We start from the raw sequence: 23270 nt of genomic DNA, 5'->3' as shown, positions 1-23270 counted from the left end.
CTGCCTCCTTAAACACCATCCTTCAGCCACCTGACCAGCCACCTGACCAGCCACTGACCAGCCACACGGATGTGTGAAGATACGCACAGTTCCGTTGGTATCTGAGTAGTCCCCGCCGACAAGAGATCATCTGACTTGATGTAGCTACCTGTATTGGCTGGCTGGTATCCATTTTCTCCACTTGACCCACTTGATCTTATTTATCATGTCCTGTTACGTTGTATTTAAACACACTCTACAACCTTGGTCTGTCGTATACCATCAGGGCACGAAGCAGGACTGCCTCACTCACCCATCGTATACCGCCAGGGTATGAGGTAATACTGCTTCACTCACTCATCGTATACCGTCAGGGCATGAGGTAATACTGCCTCACTGACTCATCGTATACCGTCAGGGCATGAGGTAATACTGCCTCACTGTCTCATCGTATACCGTCAGGGCATGAGGTAGTACTGCCTCACTCACTCATCGTATACCGCCAGGGCATGAGGTAATACTGCCTCAATCACTCATCGTATACAGCCAGGGCATGAGCTAATACTGCCTCACTCACTCATCGTATACAGCCAGGGCGTGAAGCAAGACTGCCTCACTCAGTCATCGTATACAGCCAGGGCATGAGGTAATACTGCCTCACTCACTCATCGCATATTGTCTGACCCGTGTCTTGGCTGACACATATACACGTGTCACGCCGTAGATTTATTATTTATATCTTATTTTTCTTATAATTCCGGGTACGTAAGTCCCAAAACATTTCAAGTAAATTTAAGTATACCAGGTGTTTTAATCGTAGTATTTTTGTCATTTTAATGTATGGCTAATTCTCGATATAAACGCCAATGGCTGAAGGGATGGTGTAAATCCAGCTAGGGTCCATGCAGGTAGCAAAGGTACTGTAAGTCCCCATGGTCCCTAGTATAGTGATCTACCTTCAGTTGTTGGCGATCTATAGCCCAATTTTACATTGTATTGTCCAGAAATAATTTTCTACTTTTAAAGATATATGTTAGCTAGTTTTAACTCAATCTGTGATAATCTAGTGGTTTTACTGTCCTTCGTTGACAGGGTTTAATATATTATATGTATGTATTACAAATTTAGAACTAGTTTTAGTCACGATATGGCTGAAATATTGCCGATGTGACTTTAAATCTTAACTCACTCACTCACTCTTATAATTCCAACTGTGGGTGCTGTCTACTTAGATCTAATAAATTTCCTCAGTTCATCTTTGGCTGTCTTTGTGGTACTGAAAAACATTAGTGGTAAGTGGACCTGCTTACAACTACCAGCTCACGATAAACAACGCTGTTCACGAAAAGTACTCGATGGGTGATCTCCCTTGACTCTTGAGGTCATGACCCACACCGGAGCACGTGCAGCACGTCGGTGTCTCCTTAGGCACTTGAGTATTTGAAATAATCCTGTGCTGATGGAGCAGGGAATGGGTACCCGGTGGGTGATGTGATAATGGGACTATTTTAGTATGTCACATGTCACATGTCACAGGCAGAGAATCACAAATCGTGTGTACACTACGTCATTCAAGGGGGACTCTTATTATTGTTATAATCATCATCATTATTATTGTTATAATCGTCATCATTATTATTGTTATAATCATCATCATTATTATTGTTATAATCGTCATCATTATTATTGTTATAATCGTCATCATTATTATTGTTATAATCATCATCATTATTGTTATAATCGCCATCATTATTATTGTGTGTTGCAGCCTCCCCACTAAGGCAGGGCGACCGCGAGTACTGGACTGAGTGGTACGACGTGGACGACCCAGTGAGCGGCGACGGCGACTACGAAACGGTTCAGTCCATCACCAGGGTGGGTGTTGTGGTTGTTGTAATCCATGTACCCCGACTGGGAATTAAAGGTTGATATAACGGTAGAGCTTCACACTCATGTACCCCGACTGGGAATTAAGGGTTCATGGAACGCCTGTAGAGCTTGACACTCATGTACCCGGACTGTGTATTAAGGGTTGATATAACACCTGTAGAGCTTCACACTCATGTACCCCGACTGTGTATTAAGGGTTGATATAACACCTGTAGAGCTTCACACGCATGTACCCCGACTGTTTATTAAGGGTTGATATAACACCTGTAGAGCTTCACACGCATGTACCCCGACTGGGAATTAAGGGTTGATATAACACCTGTAGAGCTTCACACTCATGTACCCTGACTGTGTATTAAGGGTTGATATAACACCTGTAGAGCTTCACACTCACATAAATTGGTCGCGCTGCCTATTACCTGAGAAATAATTAGCTCTTTATTCCCTTTGGGACCCCTATAGCCTTATATGGTGAGTCGTCACAAGACATTGTGTACGCCATTGTATTACAACCCCGCCCCTTTCCAGTCACTATAGCCAAAGTTTGGAGTTTTAGTCAAACGCGTTCACGATATTTGTAACTAATGGATGAAATACACGGTTTCGAATTTTTCAAAATGGATCCGTTTTCAAATCCAAGTTAGCCCTGATCACGTTTGTATATAGAATTACCTTCATACTCCGTCGTGTATTTCTGATCGCGTGCATATACACCTACATCCCTGCAGATCGTGACTACAAGCTATATCTGATCCCTGACACCTACATACCAGCAACTAGTGGCTACAAGCTATATCTGATCCCTGACACCTACATACCTGCAGTTAGTGACCACAAGCTATATCTGATCCCTGACACCTACATACCACAAGCTATATCTGATCCCTGACACCTACATAACATACCAGCTAGTGACTACAAGCTTATATCTGATCCCTGACACCTACATACCAGCAACTAGTGACTACAAGCTATATCCCTGATCCCTATATCTGACACCTACATACCTGCAGCTAGTGGCTACAAGCTATATCTGATACCTGACACCTACATACCTGCAGCTAGTGACTACAAGCTATATCTGATCCCTGACACCTACATACCTGCAGCTAGTTACTACAAGCTATATCTGATCCCTGACACCTACATACCTGCAGCTAGTGACTACAAGCTATATCTGATCCCTGACACCTACATACCTGCAGTTAGTGACTGCAAGCTATATCTGATCTCTGACACCTACATACCTGCAGTTAGTGACTGCACGCTATATCTGATCCCTGACATCTACATACCTGCAGTTAGTGGCTACAAGCTATATCTGATCCCTGACACCTACATACCTGCAGCTAGTGGCTACAAGCTATATCTGATCCCTGACACCTACATACCTGCAGCTAGTGATTACATGCTATATCTGATCCCTGACACCTAAATACCTGCAGCTAGTGGCTGCAAGCTCTATTTGATCCCTGACACCTACATACCTGCAGTTAGTGACTGCAAGCTATATCTGATCCCTGACACCTACGTACCTGTAGCTAGTGACTACAAGCTATATCTGAACCCTGACACCTACATACCTGCAGCTAGTGACTACAAGCTATATCTGATCCCTGACACCTACATACCTGCAGCTAGTGACTGCAAGCTATATCTGATCCCTGACACCTACATACCTGCAGTTAGTGACTGCAAGCTATATCTGATCCCTGACACCTACATACCTGCAGCTAGTCACTACAAGCTATATCTGATCCCTGACACCTACATACCTGCAGCTAGTCACTACAAGCTATATCTGATCCCTCACACCTACATACCTGCAGTTAGTGAGGGCAAGCTATATCTGATCCCTGACACCTACATACCTGCAGTTAGTGACTGCAAGCTATATCTGATCCCTGACACCTACATACCTCCAGCTAGTGACTGCAAGCTATATCTGATCCCTGACACCTACATACCTGCAGCTAGTGATTGCAAGGTATATCTGATCCCTGACACCTACATACCTGCAGCTAGTGACTACAAGCTATATCTGATCCCTGACACTTTCATAACTACAGCTAGTGACTACAAGCTATATCTGATTCCTGACACCTACATACCTGCAGCTAGTGACTGCAAGCTATATCTGATCCCTGACACCTACATACCTGCAGCTAGTGGCTACAAGCTATATCTGATCCCTGACACCTACATACCTGCAGTTAGTGACTGTAAGTTATATCTGATCCCTGACACCTACATACCTGCAGCTAGTGACTGCAAGCTATATCTGATCCTTGACACCTACATACCTGCAGTTAGTGACTGCAAGCTATAACTGACTCCTGACACCTACATACCTGCAGTTAGTGATTACAAGCTATATCTGATCCCTGACACCTACATACCTGCAGTTAGTGACTGCAAGCTATATCTGATCCCTGACACCTACATACCTGCAGTTAGTGACTGCAAGCTATATCTGATCCCTGACACCTACATACCTGCAGCTAGTCACTACAAGCTATATCTGATCCCTGACACCTACATACCTGCAGTTAGTGAGGGCAAGCTATATCTGATCCCTGACACCTACATACCTGCAGTTAGTGACTGCAAGCTATATCTGATCCCTGACACCTACATACCTCCAGCTAGTGACTGCAAGTTATATCTGATCCCTGACACCTACATACCTGCAGCTAGTGATTACATGCTATATCTGATCCCTGACACCTACATAACTACAGCTAGTGACTACAAGCTATATCTGATTCCTGACACCTACATACCTATAGCTAGTGACTGCAAGCTATATCTGATCCTTGACACCTACATACCCGCAGTTAGTGACTGCAAGCTATAACTGACTCCTGACACCTACATACCTGCAGTTAGTGATTACAAGCTATATCTGATCCCTGACACCTACATACCTGCAGTTAGTAACTGCAAGCTATATCTGATCCCTGACACCTACATGCCTGCATTTAGTGACTGCAAGCTATATCTGATCCCTGACACCTACATACCTGTAGCTAGTGACTGCAAGCTATATCTGATCCCTAAAACCTACATACCTGCAGCTAGTGATTGCAAGCTATATCTGATCCCTGACACCTACATTCCTGCAGCTAGTGACTGCAAGCTATATCTGATCCCTGACACCTACATAACTACAGTTAGTGACTACAAGCTATATCTGATTCCTGACACCTACATACCTATAGCTAGTGACTGCAAGCTATATCTGATCCTTGACACCTACATACCCGCAGTTAGTGACTGCAAGCTATAACTGACTCCTGACACCTACATACCTGCAGTTAGTGATTACAAGCTATATCTGATCCCTGACACCTACATACCTGCAGCTTGTTACTACAAGCTATATCTGATCCCTGACACCTACATACCTGCAGCTAGTGACTACAAGCTATATCTGATTCCTGACACCTACATACCTGCAGTTAGTAACTGCAAGCTATATCTGATCCCTGACACCTACATACCCGCAGTTAGTGACTGCAAGCTATAACTGACTCCTGACACCTACATACCTGCAGTTAGTGATTACAAGCTATATCTGATCCCTGACACCTACATACCTGCAGCTAGTTACTACAAGCTATATCTGATCCCTGACACCTACATACCTGCAGCTAGTGACTACAAGCTATATCTGATCCCTGACACCTACATACCTGCAGTTAGTAACTGCAAGCTATATCTGATCCCTGACACCTACATGCCTGCATTTAGTGTCTGCAAGCTATATCTGATCCCTGACACCTACATACCTCCAGCTAGTGACTGCAAGCTATATCTGATCCCTGACACCTACATACCTGCAGCTAGTGATTGCAAGCTATATCTGATCCCTGACACCTACATACCTGCAGCTAGTGACTGCAAGCTATATCTGATCCCTGACACCTACATACCTGCAGTTATTGGCTACAAGCTATATCTGATCCCTGACACCTACATACCTGCAGCTAGTGATTGCAAGCTATATCTGATCCCTGACACCTACATACCTGCAGCTAGTGACTGCAAGCTATATCTGATCCCTGACACCTACATACCTGCAGCTAGTGACTGCAAGCTATATCTGATCCCTGACACCTACATACCTGCAGCTAGTGGCTACAAGGTATATCTGATCCCTGACACCTACATACCTGCAGCTAGTTACTACAAGCATTATCTGACCCCTGACACCTACATACCTGCAGCTAGTGACTGCAAGCTATATCTGATCCCTGACACCTACATACCTGCAGTTATTGGCTACAAGCTATATCTGATCCCTGACACCTACATACCTGCAGCTAGTGATTGCAAGCTATATCTGATCCCTGACACCTACATACCTGCAGCTAGTGACTACAAGCTATATCTGATCCCTGACATCTACATACCTGTAGCTAGTGACTGCAAGATGTATCTGATCCCTGACACACCAACAAACATGTTTACATTAGGTCACACTGCTAATAAAACACATATGAAATGTACACCATGAACTACAGTTTCAAGTACGTTTACACAAGGAAAGGACTGACACAGGCAACTATACGCTCGCTCATATCGGAATTTTAAATAAAAAACGAACACGGATATAGCACGACCTCGCGTTATCCGTGAGTGTTTATCTTTGAGCTCAGCTTTTAAAACTATGCGAAGTATAACTTTACCCCATTTACAGGCTCTGAGACGGAATATCTGCCCATCAACTCACAGAATCACCAGAGCTGACTGCGATGTCGACAACGGTGACGTCGACGACATCGTGAGGGAAGACAGTCTGGCTCCACTGCGGGTCTAGCCTGCAGGAATAGTGACCAGACTTCTGGAATATGCAATAACTACAGAATAAGATTCTTCTGTCAGCGTACGTGCCTTTATGTTGCGTGAATACTTATGTTTCTCTCTATGATATTTTTTGTGAATTCAAGGCTGGATGCCTAAAGACTGTCATGGGCCCCATTGGCATTTGAGATGTTTTTTACATTATGGTAAATAAGATCTTAATTTAGTGTTTAAAACTGTTATTTTGGGGACTAAAAGTCAGTCTAGCTCCTCACATTAAATTCCGTTGTTCCCAGCAACATAAGCTGGTTGTAGGAGACGACCTACGGTAACAGCGGGTCTGGCTCGGGAACTTGGTTGTTGACATGTCTTTATTGACAAAATACTTTTCTCGAGTTTTACGTTAAACATTTGGAATATATCTCATAGCAGTGGCAAAAATTCGTGCAAACTCTTTATCTCCTCTCCGTGTTTTCAGCACTAAACAGGGTCCACACGAAAGGAGACACGACACAAGACGAGGACGAGGAAGGGAATGGTACAAGACGTGTCCCCCGATTTGACATGCGCATTTACATCGTCCTCGCGGCTGTTCCGGTCGTCATCTTCCTGTTCCGTATTTGCTGGTCGTGCACCTTCGAGAAGCGTCGTCGCCGGAACAGACGCTCTACGCGTGCGCGACGTCCAGCTCAAGACGAAGAGGCGGTTCACCCGGAAGTGTTTCTTCCTCCGCCGAGCTATCAGGAACTGTTTGGCTTGAATGGAGGGCCTTTTTTGTTATCTCGACATTATTCTTTGTGCAGAAAGTGCAAATCTTCCCAATGTGGCATTTTTAGGGACAGACATTTGACAAATCTTGACTCTGAAACCTCTAACGAATCTCTTTCTACTTCATCTGAACATGAGCCGGACGTCATGATAACATCAGAAACCACGTCTTCATCCGCGGGGTCTCCGTCAATTCGAGATCGAACTCGCTCAGTGAAAGCAATTCTTCCGAAAGCAGTGCCCCCACAACGAACACAGACGCCGAGGCTCCCACCTCTCAAACAGTCCAGCCTGCTCAGTGTGACTGCCCTTGCCATAAACAAGCACCGGAAGTCAGTGTTTATGACAATCCCGCATATGAACCGGAAGTAGCTATACATAATGGCCGGTCATCACGGATACCGGGGATGCATTTACCTGTATTTTCTTTATTCAGGTCAACATCTGCTTCCTCCGTGGAAGAAGCCCCACCTCCAAATTACAAGGAGGCTTTGAAAATATTGAACCTTAACAAAAAAATTCTCTCGTTGAAACACTGTTGTTTTTTCGTCAGAAACACATATGGGCATTTCCAGCTATCTCGTATAGATATTCAGGGCTGGTCCTTGAAATATGAAAACCCCATCTGATCACGTGACTACTCGTCAAAGTTACATCCTTCCGTGAAATCCTACACCAAGGGGGAGATAACTATTTATGTAGATAGATGACATTAATATTATAATGTTGAACTGTATTCGTGTATCTGTTATATCATTTATATCATGTTTGTGTTGAGAGTTGCTCAAGTTAGTGTACACTGTGAACTTCAACCAGACAATCCTTCACTGACCTCCTTTTATACAGTATCACCTCTCATTATCAGTTCATGTGTGGGGCATAGGTAGAAAGTTTCCCAATTATGCATGTATATCGCTCTTTACTGTTCTCAGCAGTGAAGGAAACTCTTAGTTCGTGGGTCGATGCTGGTATTGGGTTTGCATGTCCCAGATGAACATTACCTTTGAAGGCGTTGTGCTTCCACTACGACGATGTAGAGCTAGCGGTGAATATCCCAGAATAAGGTCTGCTGATTAAAACTCAAACCGGAATCACACGTATATATGTTTGACCCAAGGGAATGTCCACTTTGTAGAGCCGTGATGTTCAACTGACATTGCTACACGAACTTAACTGTGTACTTTGAACTTTGTACTTTGAACTTTGTACCCAGACTGAATTACATGCGAGGCCAGTGAGACACGTGGGGAAGATCCTGTGTGACCCGTGACAAAGCAACGTGTATCTTGTTCTTCTGCTGCTGGGAGGTATGTTGTTACGAGATATGTTGATGTGATGCTGTGACGTAAAATTGAATTTCCCCATGCGCTTTGGAGTCACTACACCAGGGGAGATAACCTGTATCATCCAATGTCAGCATGCTTGTTTTTCTGAGAAACTGACTTATTGTTGGATCTGTTACTCAAAATGAAGGCAATCAAAACCACGAAACTGTGTATTCCCTGCGAAACCGTGATTACCATACTAATAACAATAGTAATAACGCAATGTGTTAGTTTGCTATTGACGTCATGGACACCATATATTATGAAATCCTTGTTGGATAAAATAAACCAAATACTGAATGGATATTGTCTCGTATATATGTTGTAGTAGCAATGTACATGATCCATTCTGGGTCCGACATAACTGCTTGACATCGTCAGCATCAATCTCAACACTCGGGACGTGAATCAAGTAGATATCAAGTAGAAACATAGCCTGAGTTAACCAGGATTCGAACCCGGAACCACAGGTTAACGTGACAATGTATAACACTCAAAGAATGCTAAAGGTGGAGTTTAGATGATATTAACAAGTCGTTCAACAAAAAATGCTTCCAATATGTCAGAACACGATGATTGGGTAACTCTTGTAGGTCATCTGGGTCTTGTCTTATCCGTCGTAGACTGTTTTGCACTAGGGTAAAGATAGGGTGCAATGTGCAACTACATTATCTCCCTTAGTTCGCCAGGATCAGCCGCGGCTCGCACGTTTGACTGCAATCACATAAGTAAACTGTTGGTGCAGAATTTCCTTCAGCAGTAACTGGAAAACTGATGAAAGTGATAAAACCCAATAAACTCAATTTCAATGCACTCATATTGACCTATGATTATATGACACCTATATATGTTGCTGTCCACATTGTCGAGTTGACATTGCAAAACCATTTAAAACCTGACATCGATCCGCAACAGTATATTCCTTTCATGATTCCATCACTTTGTGTAATGGGTGATTGAGGTTTTACACAACTTTTAGCAATATTGCAGACGCAGACGATGCAGACATCGTACCCATGTGGGGAATCGAACGCAAACACAGAGGCCCACTTGTGGCAGTAACCTATAGTTTCTGTAGCAGAGCCCCCTTGTGGCAGTAACCAACATTTACTGGAGCAGAGGCCCACTTGTGGTAGATGCCTACTTGTGGCGGTAGTATAGTGTGTATGGACCGATCCCAGGAGAGAACATACTGGTTCTACAACAGAAAATTCCACGCCAATAACCGCTGTGTAAAGTTAGTTCCACTAAAAAAGTGAACGGGTATGGTTAATCCGTTTTTAACGCTTTTCAAGACTTTCAACAGTCTCAACATTCTCAAGATGTTTGTATTAGTTGGGTGGCATGACTTACTCCTACTTCGTGTAAATCCTTCATATGTAAGCAGTAAACCCCATAATGCAGTGTGAACACAACGCGATTTATAATCACAAACCAACAAGTAAAATAGATTAAGTCTGTTAGGAATTTCTGTACTTTATTAGCAAGTATATATCATGCAGTACAAATTAAATGCTTTTCAAGTGAGTTTTGTGATTGACATATCTTTTTTAAGATTGAACCAACTAGGTATGACAGTCAGTACTGAACTATGTCTGCTAGCGATCTGATTATCTGCACCCGGAGCTCGCTCAATGTACCCTGTCTCAAAAGCATTTCAGTCCGTTGGGAAGCGACGTTTTTCCTGTCCTTGTAACAGTAGGCAATATAGATAACGAAAACCCGAATAATCCACAAGAACCAAAATTCTAAAACAAAGCCCGCTGGTTCGAAAATTTGTGTAACTAGGTAAACCAAACTGAACAAGAAAACAAAGACCAGGACAATTTTTGCCAAAACCTAACACACTGCATCATATATAAAGCTAAAGAATTCATTCCTTTAAAATGCCTACAATAGATAACCCTTCAGTATTGTGGTGCATCAAAACAATCAAACAGACCAGGAAAAAGTGCACTGTACAATGCTGTATACACAGTGGTGTGGTTCGCACTTATCCAGTGCCACGTTACATCAGTCGGGTAGCGTACACAGTGTACAACATCATGCCATACAGTGTATGCAATATGTCATGCATACATTCATACCAGAATCCACTAAGGTTACAATACTGGAAAATAGTACCATGCTATATACACCTCTACAACCCTATACGCTCGTACATGCAGCAATACACAACTATTTATATATGACATTTACACCACAGCTAAACAATGCCATAGTATAACACGATAGTATACTACAATGTCACGTACACCACGATACAGTGTTATATACAGATATTCAGCTTCCAGATATGTTTCCTCTCTTGCATGGCAGACAGTTTCTGATGCGTTCATCAATAAAGGTCATATCTGCACACCTAAGACAAGATCACAAGCATTACAGTGTTTCCAATGTAACGACATAGCAAATTGTGTTAGTTTCATATATCAGTTGTGAGATCTGCGCGCTCAGATACAAGGAGATGATAAACATCATAGTGTCCTCTTTTCAATGCCATCACTTTTGGTGTTTGTTTTGACTTTCCTCCCCGTCTGTTGATGTCACATGTTTTCATTGAAAGGATGTGTTTCACAACAGATATGTTACCTCCTTCACATGCCAACATCAGACCCATTTCTGGTGTTCCCCGCCGTGATGTTGCTGGAATATTGCTAAAAGCGGCGTAAAACCAAAACTCAGTCAGTCAGTCAGCCAACATCAGACAGTCAGTGTTGTATCTATCAGTAAGGTTCAGATCTGCGCCCTCAGATACAAGGAGATGACAAACATCATAGTGTCCTCTTCTCAATGCCATCATTATTGGTGTTTGTTTTGACACTCCTCCCCGTCTGTTGATGTCACATGTTTTCATTGATAGGATGTGTTTCACAATAGATATGTTACCTCGTTTACATGCCAACATTAGACAGTCAGAGTTGTATCTATCAGTAAGGGTCAGATCTGCGCCCTCAGATACAAGGAGATGATAAACATCATAGTATCCACTTTTTACTGCCATCATTATTGGTGTTTGGTTTGACTTTCCTCCCCGTCTGTTGATGTCACATGTTTTCATTGATAGGATGTGTTTCACAATAGATATGTTACCATTTTACATGCCAACATCAGACAGTCATTGTTGTCTTCATCACTAATGGTCAGATCTGAGCCCTCAGATACAAGGAGATGATAAATATCATAGTGTCTTCTTTCCAATGCCATCATTATTGGTGTTTGGTTTGAGTATCCTCCCGTCTGTTGAGGTCCCACGTTTTCATTGATAGGACGTGTTTCACAATAGATATGTTACCTCCTTCACATGCCAACATCAGACAGTCATTGTTGTCTTCACCAGTAAGGGTCAGATCTGCGCCTTCAGATACAAGGAGATGATAAGCATCATAGTGTCCTCCTTCTAATGCCATCAGTATTGGTGTTTGTTTTGACACTCCTCCCCGTCTGTTGATGTCACATGTTTTCATTGATAGGATGTGTTTCACAATAGATATGTTACCTCCTTTACATGCCAACATCAGACAGTCATTGTTGTCTTCATCAGTAAGGGTCAGATCTGTGCCCTCAGATACAAGGAGATGACAAACATCATAGTGTCCTCTTCTCAATGCCATCATTATTGGTGTTTGGTTTGAGCATCCTCCCCGTCTGTTGATGTCACATGTTTTCATTGATAGGATGTGTTTCACAATAGATATGTTACCTCCTTTACATGCCAACATCAGACAGTCAGTCTTGCCTCCTCCAGTAAGGGTCAGATCTGCGCCCTCAGATACAAGGAGATGATAAACATCATAGTGTCCTCTTTCTAATGCCATCATTATTGGTGTTTGGTTTGAGCATCCTCCCCGTCTGTTAATGTCACATGTTTTCATTGATAGGATGTGTTTCACAATAGATATCTTACCTCTTTCACATGCCAACATCAGGGAGTCAGTGTTGTTTACATCAGTAAGGGTCAGATCTGCAACCTCAGATACAAGGAGATGATAAACATCATAGTGTCCTCCTTTTAATGCCATCATTATTGGTGTTTGGTTTGAGTATCCTCCCCGTCTGTTGATGTCACATGTTTTCATTGATAGGATGTGTTTCACAATAGATATGTTACCTCGTTTACATGCCAACATCAGACAGTCAGTGTTGTCTTTATCAGTAAGGGTCAGATCTGCGCCCTCAGTTACAAGGAGATGATAAACATCATAGTGTCCACTTTCTACTGCCATCATTATTGGTGTTTGGTTTGACTTTCCTCCCCGTCTGTTTTTGTCACATGTTTTCATTGATAGGATGTGTTTCACAATAGATATCTTACCTCCTTTACATGCCAACATCAGACAGTCATTGTTGTCTTCATCAGTAAGGGTCAGATCTGCGCCCACAGATACAAGGAGATGATAAACATCATAGTGTCCTCCTTCTAATGCCATCAGTATTGGTGTTTGTTTTGACTTTCCTCCCCGTCTGTTGATGTCACATGTTTTCATTGATAGGATGTGTTTCACAATAGATATGTTACCTCCTTTACATGCCAACATCAGACAGTCATTGTTGTCTTCATCACTAATGGTCAGATCTGCGCCCTCAGATACAAGGAGATGATAAACATCACAGTGTTCTCTTCTCAATGCCATCATTATTGGTGTTTGGTTTGAGTATCCTCCCCGTCTGTTGATGTCCCATGTTTTCATTGATAGGATGTGTTTCACAATAGATATGTTACCTCCTTCACACGCCAACATCAGACAATCAGTGTTGTCTACATCAGTAAGTGTCAGTTCTGCGCCCTCAGATACAAGGACATGATAAAAATCATAGTCTCCCCTTTTTAATGCCATCATTATTTGTGTTTGGTTAAAGTATCCTCCCCGTCTGTTGACGTCAAATGTTTTCATTGATAGGATGTGTTTCACAATAGATATGTTACCTCCTTCACATGCCAACATCAGGGAGTCAGTGTTGTTTTCACCAGTAAGGGTCAGATCTGCACCCTCACATACAAGGAGATGATAAACATCATAGTTTCCCCTTTCTAATGCCATCGTTATTGGTGTTTTGTTTGAGTATCCTCCCGTCTGTTGATGTCACATGTTTTCATTGATAGGATGTGTTTCACAATAGATATGTTACCTCCTGCACATGCCAACATTAGGCAGTCAGTGTTGTCTTTATCAGTAAGGGTCAGATCTGCGCCCTCAGATACAAGGAGATGATAAACATCATAGTGTCCTCTTCTCAATGCCATCATTATTGGTGTTTGGCTTGGTAATCCTCCCCGTCTGTTGATGTCACATGTTTTCATTGATAGGATGTGTTTCATAATAGATATGTTACCTCGTTTACATGCCAACATTAGACAGTCAGTGTTGTCTGCATCAGTAAGGGTCAGATCAGCACCCTCAGATACAAGGAGATGATAAACATCATAGTGTCCTCCTTCTAATGCCATCATTATTGGTGTTTGGTTTGACTTTCCTCCCCGTCTGTTGATGTCCCATGTTTTCATTGATAGGATGTGTTTCACAATAGATATCTTACCTCCTTTGCATGCCAACATCAGACAGTCTTTGTCGTATTCATCAGTAAAGGTCAGATCTGCACCCTCAGATACAAGGAGATAGTAAACATCATAGTGTCCACTTTTTAATGCCATCATTATTGGTGTTTGGTTAAAGTATCCTCCCCGTCTGTTGATGTCACATATTTTCATTGATAGGATGTGTTTCACAATAGATATGTTACCTCCATCGCATGCCAACATCAGACAGTCAGTGTTGTCTACATCAGTAAGGGTCAGATCTGCGCCCTCAGATACAAGGAGATGACAAACATCGTAGTGTCCTCTTCTCAATGCCATCATTATTGGTGTTTGGTTTGAGTATCCAATCCGTCTGTTGATGTCACATGTTTTCATTGATAGGATGTGTTTCACAATAGATATGTTACCTCCTTTACATGCCAACATCAGACAGTCAGTGTTGTCTTCATCAGTAAGGGTCAGATCTGCGCCCTCAGATACAAGGAGACGATAAACATCATAGTGTCCTCTTCTCAATGCCATCATTATTGGTGTTTGGCTTGATAATCCTCCCGGTCTGTTGATGTCACATGTTTTCATTGATAGGATGTGTTTCACAATAGATATGTTACCTCCTTCACATGCCAACATCAGACAGTCAGTGTTGAATCTGCCAGTGATGGTCAGATCAGCGCCCTCAGATACAAGGAGATGATAAACATCATAGTGTCCGCCTTCCGCGGCAAACATAGCTGGTGTTTTCTTCAATTCGCTATCCTTCTTGCTTACATCATATATTTTCAATGAAATTAAGAAGCTCACAGTTGACAGGTTGCCATTTTGACTTGACAAATGCAAACAGTCTTTCCGCGTATACATGTTAAATCGGCTCCTTTTGCTTTAAGGAACTTGAGAATATTAAGCCAACCTGTTTTGCACAAATCATTGCAGGCGTTAACTTCTCATGATTCATCAAATTAATCAATGCAGGGCATGTTTCCACCACCTTCGTTGCTATTGCCATGTTTCCTGATTCACAGGCATAATGCAAACAGGTGTTTCCTTTCCAGTCCCTCACTGGAACATCAGCACCTTTCTGTATGAGAAAGTTGAACACCTTTGATTTTGGTGACTTTGCAGCCATGAGCAGGAGGGTTGTCCCATGGATGGTATATTCAACATTAAATCCTCCATGTTTACCCATGACTGTAACGAGGTGTTCCAGATGTTCCAGTTTGTCGTGGTAACACAGGCTACCACACATGCATACAGATCAGGTGCTCTGTCACCCAGTCTCACAGCAACTTCTAAAGACTTGGAGAATAGAAAGTAACTGTCAGAGAGGGAAGCCAAGTACAAAAGCTTTCACCAGTGTCCACATCCCTTTGTAGGACAGTCTCAACTATGTTATCATTGATCTCTGTCCAAAGCAGAGAAGCAATCCTTTCGCCACGGAGAACTGGGTGTTTTATTGTCCAAATGAAGCATCCTTGTCGGATACCTTCCACCAATCTGTTCACTACTGTTGGGTGTAGTTGGGGAGTTATGGCGATCATGTTTGTGACATCGTCCATGCCTGTTGACTCAGAACTCTTATCCAATCTCACTCTTTCATACAAGAATTTCAGTGAGCAGTGTCCCAGCAGCAACACGATATTGAGATGTCCTACAGCACAGGCTGCAGCATCGTATATGGAGGGGTGGGAGAAAGATGCCATGTGATCCTCCACTGTACAGTAGACCCCAGTAAAGTTGCTGATCTCATTGGCAACGCCTGTCTTTGTACAACAAGGAACTACTTCCTTCACAGCGTCAAACATTACATGTCCAGCTTTCCCTGACTGCAAGGAAACAAGATTCAGTTTCCCATCAGACAGGATGAGGATGATGATTGCTGCCGATCTATTGCTTCCCTCCCGGACAATGGTGTCAAGGTCGCATCTCAGGTAGGTCAGTGGATGGTTGAAGAATTGCAAGTTGTGCATCTGGAAGACAGCATTGGTGAAAAACAGTCTGCTGATAAGAGGAAATCCAAATATGCTGTGTTTTGAATCTGCGATGATACAAATATCTTTTTCAGAGATATCGCATGCAGGGTGTTTGGACTTGTAGGACCATAACATACGTTTCTTTTCTTCCATCGTGAGACAGTCTTTAGCCATATCAAGAACAGCGTCTGTTGTAAGCAGATCCACTTTGTACTGATGTAGTCTGGAACATCCTTCCTTCCAGTTGTATGTCCTGGATGTGAACACAAGCTTCAGTCTGTAGACAGGGATTTCTTCATTAGATTTGTCTTCCTGTTTTGATTGTTTACCCTTATTCTTCTTCTTCTTTGAAACCTCTATATCTGCAGCTGTTTTAGCACGATCATCAACCAAAGCACTAAACAATTTATGCAGTTTTTCCAGATTTGAAATGAAAGTAACACAGCCAAATATATCATCAAAAACAACCAACATGTGTGATTGTCGTTTAGAAATTGTATCAACATCAAAGTGTTCAATGTTTTCCACAAAGACTGTTTCATATCCCTGTTGCTGATATGCCTCACAGATCATCAGAGCAATGCTGGTCTTCCCATCCCCCGGGGCTCCACAGATGCTGACATGATTATGTTTCTCAAGGAGTTGTCTGGCTGTCTGGAGGGCATGGATGTCCACAAAATACTTCTTTAGGTGTTCCATCTTTTGACGGAAACGTTCTGTGGGGAAAAGGAAACTACAATTGGGTAACAGTTCATGCGGGCGGTGTTTGGATCTGATGCTGTCAATTCATACAAGCATACACGTAAACGTAACAATTTCCATCTTTAAGCTTACCACAGAGGATGAAAGTATGGACTTACACGCATTTATCTTACTGCTCCATAATGAAAATACTGTCAATATTTTAGATCAACTGTTCATTTTTCGGAACATCCATTATGTCTGAATAATATTTTCTGAGATAAAACCTGAGAACCAATCCTCAGTTAATTTGGGAAGATTATTATGGATTGTGAAGCCCCTGGAAATCTTTAAGTCAACCCTTCTTCCTTATTACCATGCCCTCTTTTCATTTTCAGGATAACACGTTTGAGCAGCTACATCAGGGATCAAAAACAGCACTCAAGAGATGCGATTGTCGCCATTGTCCTCTTTACCAAATTATCAGTATGTTTGTGCATCATCTCACCTTGGGACAGACATCCTTTAGTTCCTTGCTCCCCAACGGAGACAGATACATTGGAAGCATTGGTCAAGTCCACCTGAGACACTGGGCCACCTGCAACAGAACAAGATAACCTCTGGTCTCAATATTCACGTCATACCCATCCGGTCAAGGAACCATAAACATAAATTCAAACCAATTATTTCATTTGGTAATACTCCTGCTTATCTAACTGCATGCATGACTTGAATGAATGAAATGCTCACTGTAGTTCTGCTGCATGGCTGAGACAGAAGTGGGTTGTCTCCCTTGTTCATTCCTCCTCAGCACTTCAGCTGCTTCCTCAGTAAGCCATCTGGTCATGTGCTGGTCACGTGAGTCGGGAGTTCCTTCCATTGCTCACCATTCTGAAAGTAAACTACACTATGACTGAGGACTTGATCAAGCTACAGTACATTCCACATGGGTCTGATCTTTCCATTTTGAAAGAATTTCTCCAGCAGTTTATGCAGTGCGGTCTAACAGATCAAGCAAGAAAGTATGCAACTGAAATTTGAAACTTATATGCACTTCCAGTCTATTAGGCCCGACCTTCGTACTCAGTCAAGAGCTAAATGAACCCTTTTGTGCAACATACAGTCTATATTTTGTCATTGTTTTGATTCCAGCAAGAAAACAGGTTCATGGTCCAAATCTCATTGCAGAGGTTTTAAGTTTTTAACATTGCATAACATTGTGTTTCAGGTAGGACAGGTTTAATTCCAGAAAATATTCATCTACATCTATCATACCAAGTCCTCCGTTACTTCTGTAACTGGCGATTAGGTCCCTGAATCTGAGGGTGTGGGTTCGAATCCCGGATTGGACTTAACCCAACAAAACGGCAAGAATCTGTACCTTACTAAGAAAGTGTAATTCCAAATATAACATTTGTTACGTCAGAAATACGCTCAAACCCATGTGCGTGCGTTTGAATCTCTCACCGTCCATGGCATTATCCTTACTAAAAACTACACAAACAAATTCTGTTACAAAGGTTCTTCGTACTTTCAATATGACGATATATAAGCTTCAGAATGTGTTTAACAATGACATGATTCCATAAACGATTTAAGTACCCGGGATTATCTTTATCAAAGCACCTTTTGTCGTATTTGTAGTGTTCTTGTAGGTTACGGAAAGGGGCGAATGGGACACATCTATCAAAGCCATCGCGCTGGCTGAATGCCTATCGTGTGGCGGGAACAGTTGTATATCCACATTATACAGTTATAGACTGGTGATGAGGTCAATAGCCACATTATACAGTTGTAGACTGGTGATGAGATCAATAGCCACATTATACAGTTATAGACTGGTGATGAGGTCAATAGCCACATTATACAGTTATAGACTGGTGATGAGGTCAATAGCCACATTATACAGTTGTAGACTGGTGATGAGGTCAATAGCCACATTATAGAGTTATAGACTGGTGATGAGGTCAGTAGCCACATTATACAGTTATAAACTGGTGATGAGGTCAATAGCCACATTATACAGTTATACACTGGTGATGAGGTCAATAGCCACATTATACAGTTGTAGACTGGTGATGAGGTCAATAGCCACATTATAGAGTTATAGACTGGTGATGAGATCAATAGCCACATTATACAGTTGTAGACTGGTGATGAGGTCAATAGCCACAGTATACAGTTATAGACTGGTGATGAGGTCAATAGCCACATTATACAGTTATACACTGGTGATGAGGTCAATAGCCACATTATACAGTTATAGACTGGTGATGAGGTCAATAGCCACATTATACAGTTGTAGACTGGTGATGAGGTCAATAGGCACATTATACAGTAATAGACTGGTGATGAGGTCAATAGCCACATTATACAGTTGTAGACTGGTGATGAGGTCAATAGCCACATTATACAGTTGTACACTGGTGATGAGGTCAATAGCCACATTATACAGTTGTAGACTGCTGATGAGGTCAATAGCCACATTATACAGTTATAGACTGGTGATGAGGTCAATAGCCACATTATACAGTTGTAGACTGGTGATGAGGTCAATAGCCACATTATACAGTTATACACTGGTGATGAGGTCAATAGCCACATTATACAGTTGTAGACTGCTGATGAGGTCAATAGCCACATTATACAGTTATAGACTGGTGATGAGGTCAATAGCCACATTATACAGTTGTAGACTGGTGATGAGGTCAATAGGCACATTATACAGTTGTAGACTGCTGATGAGGTCAATAGCCACATTATACAGTTATAGAATGGTGATGAGGTCAATAGCCACATTATACAGTTATAGACTGGTGATGAGGTCAATAGCCACATTATACAGTTATAGACTGGTGATGAGGTCAATAGCCACAAGATAGAGTTATAGACAGGTGATGAGGTCAATAGCCTCATCACCATTTACAGGTTCCACCATATACGATGGAGCCATAACCAAGCTTCGAGCGGACAAGTGATCTGTATAGGTGTAGGAGAGAAGCTTGATCCCCTCCCCAATTTGAGTTAGAATCATCTTTCAGTAAATCGAGTGCCTTCAGGCATTTAGTTTTTAGGCATTTGATATGCGACAAAAAAGTTAAAGTGGAGTCGAAAATTAGAATCCAAGAATTTGGCCTCCTTGACAACTTTGATGGGAGTGCCATTTAAAGATAGTTCTGGGTCACCTAATTTGGAAGCTGGGTTTCAAAGTTTGAAGAGAAAAGAGATAAGAATTTGAATGTTAATGGATTAAATTTAAAGATAAGAAGATGTTTATTCAAAGTGACGAAAACACAGACAACAGAGAAATGATTTAAACAAATCTCTCTCTCTCTCTCTCTCTCTCTCTCTCTCTCTCTCTCGCTCGCCCCTCTTCTTCTTATTGATGATAATACAACCAGTACTTTTCTTTGCGGTCTAATTTACGAGGATAAGCACACAACGTGTATTTCTGAATGTATAACAAGGCAAACAGTTATCATTCTCTTCGTTTACCTGAATTCTTTGAAAGGATATGACGCAGTGCATAATTTCCTATGTAAAATGTGATTTTGAACCCTCATCCTTACAAGAATTCAAGGAAAAAGACCAACAGTCTGAGTGTATCCCCTTATTGTATTTCCCATGTTTTGATATCCGGTCGTTCTTCGATCCTCCTATACTTGTCGCTATCGCGCAGGTCAGCGAAAATAGTGTGGAACAAACCAAACCAGCCATAACTAGTCTAGTATTAGCAACGTTTTAATCTGCGAAAAAGGGCCATATTTCAGTACCGTCAAACAATCGCTGTTTCACTTTTCTAAACCAAATCCCCGCAAACTATATTCCATATTAAACATGTTGATAACACCAACATTTGTTATATGTGGATCGCATCATGTTACAACTGTACAGGACACAGGGATATATTTCCGTGCCACAGCTATTCATAATAGAACAAATCAGTGCACATCTTTAACGCAAGACAACGTACTAATGGTGGAAATGCAATGGCTAGTGTAGAAGACACACAGTACCTCACGTCCGACTGACGATTCCAGCCAGTGTCATCCGATTACGTCACAGATGAGTCTTCACAACTGATAATCACACGTGATATAGATGGATATGTTCGGATTCTCGTATATCAGATGATCTGTCTGCCCCATCCCGAGGGTGGTGCATACAGTGTGAAGCAGGTACACTAAGGCGACTGTTACCACTGCGTAGATGCCGGCTACTTGTACAACCAGGATCTTATTTTCGCTTTATTCTTCCTGGTCACATGAGTCGTATGTAGCAGCCAGCCACCATCGAAGGTTGGTAACCGGATACCCATATATAGTAAACATCCTGACAAGCATTAATGGCGGGTCTTTATGTCACCGCCACAGAGCGGTGGCCAACAGGCAAATGACATGGGTTGGTGGCCAACAGGCACACGACAAATGCCTATGTCAAGTGTCTGTTGGCCACCTACCTGTGTCATATGTTAAGTGACTGCGGGCCAACGACCTGTGTCATATGTCAAGTGTCTGTTGGCCAACGACCTGTGTCATATGTCAGGTGTCTGTTGGCCTCAAACCTGTTTCACATGTCAAGTGTCTGTTGACCTCTAACCTGTATCACATGTCAAGAGTCTGTTGGCCACCTACCTGTGTCATATGTCAAGTGTCTGTTGGCCAACGACCTGTATCATATGTCAAGAGTCTGTTGGCCACCTACTTGTGTCATATGTCAAGTGTCTGTTGGCCTCTAACCTGTATCATATGTCAAGTGTCTGTTGGGTTCTTACTTGTGTCATATGTCAGGTGTCTGTTGGCCTCTAACCTGTATCATATGTCAAGTGTCTGTTGGCTTCTAACCTGTGTCATATGTCAGGTGTCTGTTGGCCTCTAACCTATATCATATGTCAGGTGTCTGTTGGCCTCTAACCTGTGTCATATGTCAAGTGTCTGTTGGCCCCTAACCTGTATCACATGTCAAGTGTCTGTTGGCCTCTAACCTGTGTCATATGTCATATGTCTGTTGGCCACCGACCTGTGTCATATATATCAAGTGTCTGTTGGCCACCGACCTCTGTCATATATCAGGTTTTTGTAGGCCAACTAACTGTGTCATATATCAAGTGTCTGTTGGCCAACGACCTGTGTCATATGTCAAGTGTCTGTCGGCCACCGACCTGTGTCATATATCACGTGTCTCTTGGCCACCGAACTGTGTCATATATCAAGTGTCTGTTGGCCACCGACCTGTGTCATATGTCAGGTGTCTGTTGGCCAACGAACTGTGTCATATGTGCCTGTTGGCCATCGACCTGTGTCATATGTCAAGTGTCTGTTGGCCACCGACCTGTGTCATATGTCAGGTGTCTGTTGGCCTCTAACCTGTATCATATGTCAAGTGTCTGTTGGCTTCTAACCTGTGTCATATGTCAGGTGTCTGTTGGCCTCTAACCTATATCATATGTCAGGTGTCTGTTGGCCTCTAACCTGTGTCATATGTCAAGTGTCTGTTGGCCCCTAACCTGTATCACATGTCAAATGTCTGTTGGCCTCTAACCTGTGTCATATGTCATATGTCTGTTGGCCACCGACCTGTGTCATATATATCAAGTGTCTGTTGGCCACCGACCTCTGTCATATATCAAGTTTTTGTAGGCCAACTAACTGTGTCATATATCAAGTGTCTGTTGGCCAACGACCTGTGTCATATGTCAAGTGTCTGTCGGCCACCGACCTGTGTCATATATCACGTGTCTGTTGGCCACCGAACTGTGTCATATATCAAGTGTCTGTTGGCCACCGACCTGTGTCATATGTCATGTGTCTGTTGGCCAACGAACTGTGTCATATGTGCCTGTTGGCCATCGACCTGTGTCATATGTCAAGTGTCTGTTGGCCACCGACCTGTGTCATATGTCAAGTGTCTGTTGGCCACCGAACTGTGTCATATATCAAGTGTCTGTTGGCCAACGACCTGTGTCATATGTCATGTGTCTGTTGGCCAACGAACTGTGTCATATGTGCCTGTTGGCCTCTAACCTGTATCATATGTCAGGTGTCTGTTGGCCTCTAACCTGTGTCATATGTCAAGTGTCTGTTGGCCCCTAACCTGTATCACATGTCAAGTGTCTGTTGGCCTCTAACCTGTGTCATATGTCATATGTCTGTTGGCCACCGACCTGTGTCATATATATCAAGTGTCTGTTGGCCACCGACCTCTGTCATATATCAAGTTTTTGTAGGCCAACGAACTGTGTCATATATCAAGTGTCTGTTGGCCAACGAACTGTGTCATATGTCAAGTGTCTGTCGGCCACCGACCTGTGTCATA

General features: G+C 42.5%; 1 protein-coding gene and 1 long non-coding RNA gene across 5 annotated transcripts in view; one reads left to right on the top strand and one right to left on the bottom strand.

Annotated features, from left to right (window-relative positions):
• Positions 1-180: 180 nt before the first annotated feature.
• Positions 181-8805, top strand: LOC124288079. Its single transcript, XR_006901373.1, has 4 exons — positions 181-625; positions 1748-1854; positions 6572-6757; positions 7154-8805. It is a non-coding gene; the product is annotated as an uncharacterized LOC124288079 (long non-coding RNA).
• A 6086-nt stretch (positions 8806-14891) lies between these two features.
• Positions 14892-23270, bottom strand: part of LOC124288075 — a 45527-nt gene continuing 37148 nt past the window's right edge. For 2 of the 4 annotated variants that reach the window (XM_046724646.1, XM_046724647.1), the window contains exons 2-4: positions 17706-17841; positions 17464-17553; positions 14892-16990 (exon numbers count right to left, since the gene is read on the bottom strand). In XM_046724646.1, the coding sequence (XP_046580602.1) occupies positions 15594-16990; positions 17464-17553; positions 17706-17835 (1617 nt within the window). In that variant the 5' untranslated portion in view covers positions 17836-17841 and the 3' untranslated portion in view covers positions 14892-15593. Of the gene's footprint in view, positions 16991-17463; positions 17554-17705; positions 17847-20971; positions 21189-23270 lie in introns of those variants that run through there. The other 2 variants (XM_046724645.1, XM_046724644.1) reach the window with 2 other exon arrangements.

The sequence above is a fragment of the Haliotis rubra genome, unplaced genomic scaffold (genome assembly GCF_003918875.1).
Source record: "Haliotis rubra isolate DU_JTF1 unplaced genomic scaffold, ASM391887v1 Scf411, whole genome shotgun sequence".
NCBI classification, from domain to species: Eukaryota; Metazoa; Mollusca; class Gastropoda; order Lepetellida; family Haliotidae; genus Haliotis; species Haliotis rubra.
This window is presented reverse-complemented; position numbering and strand designations above follow the sequence as displayed.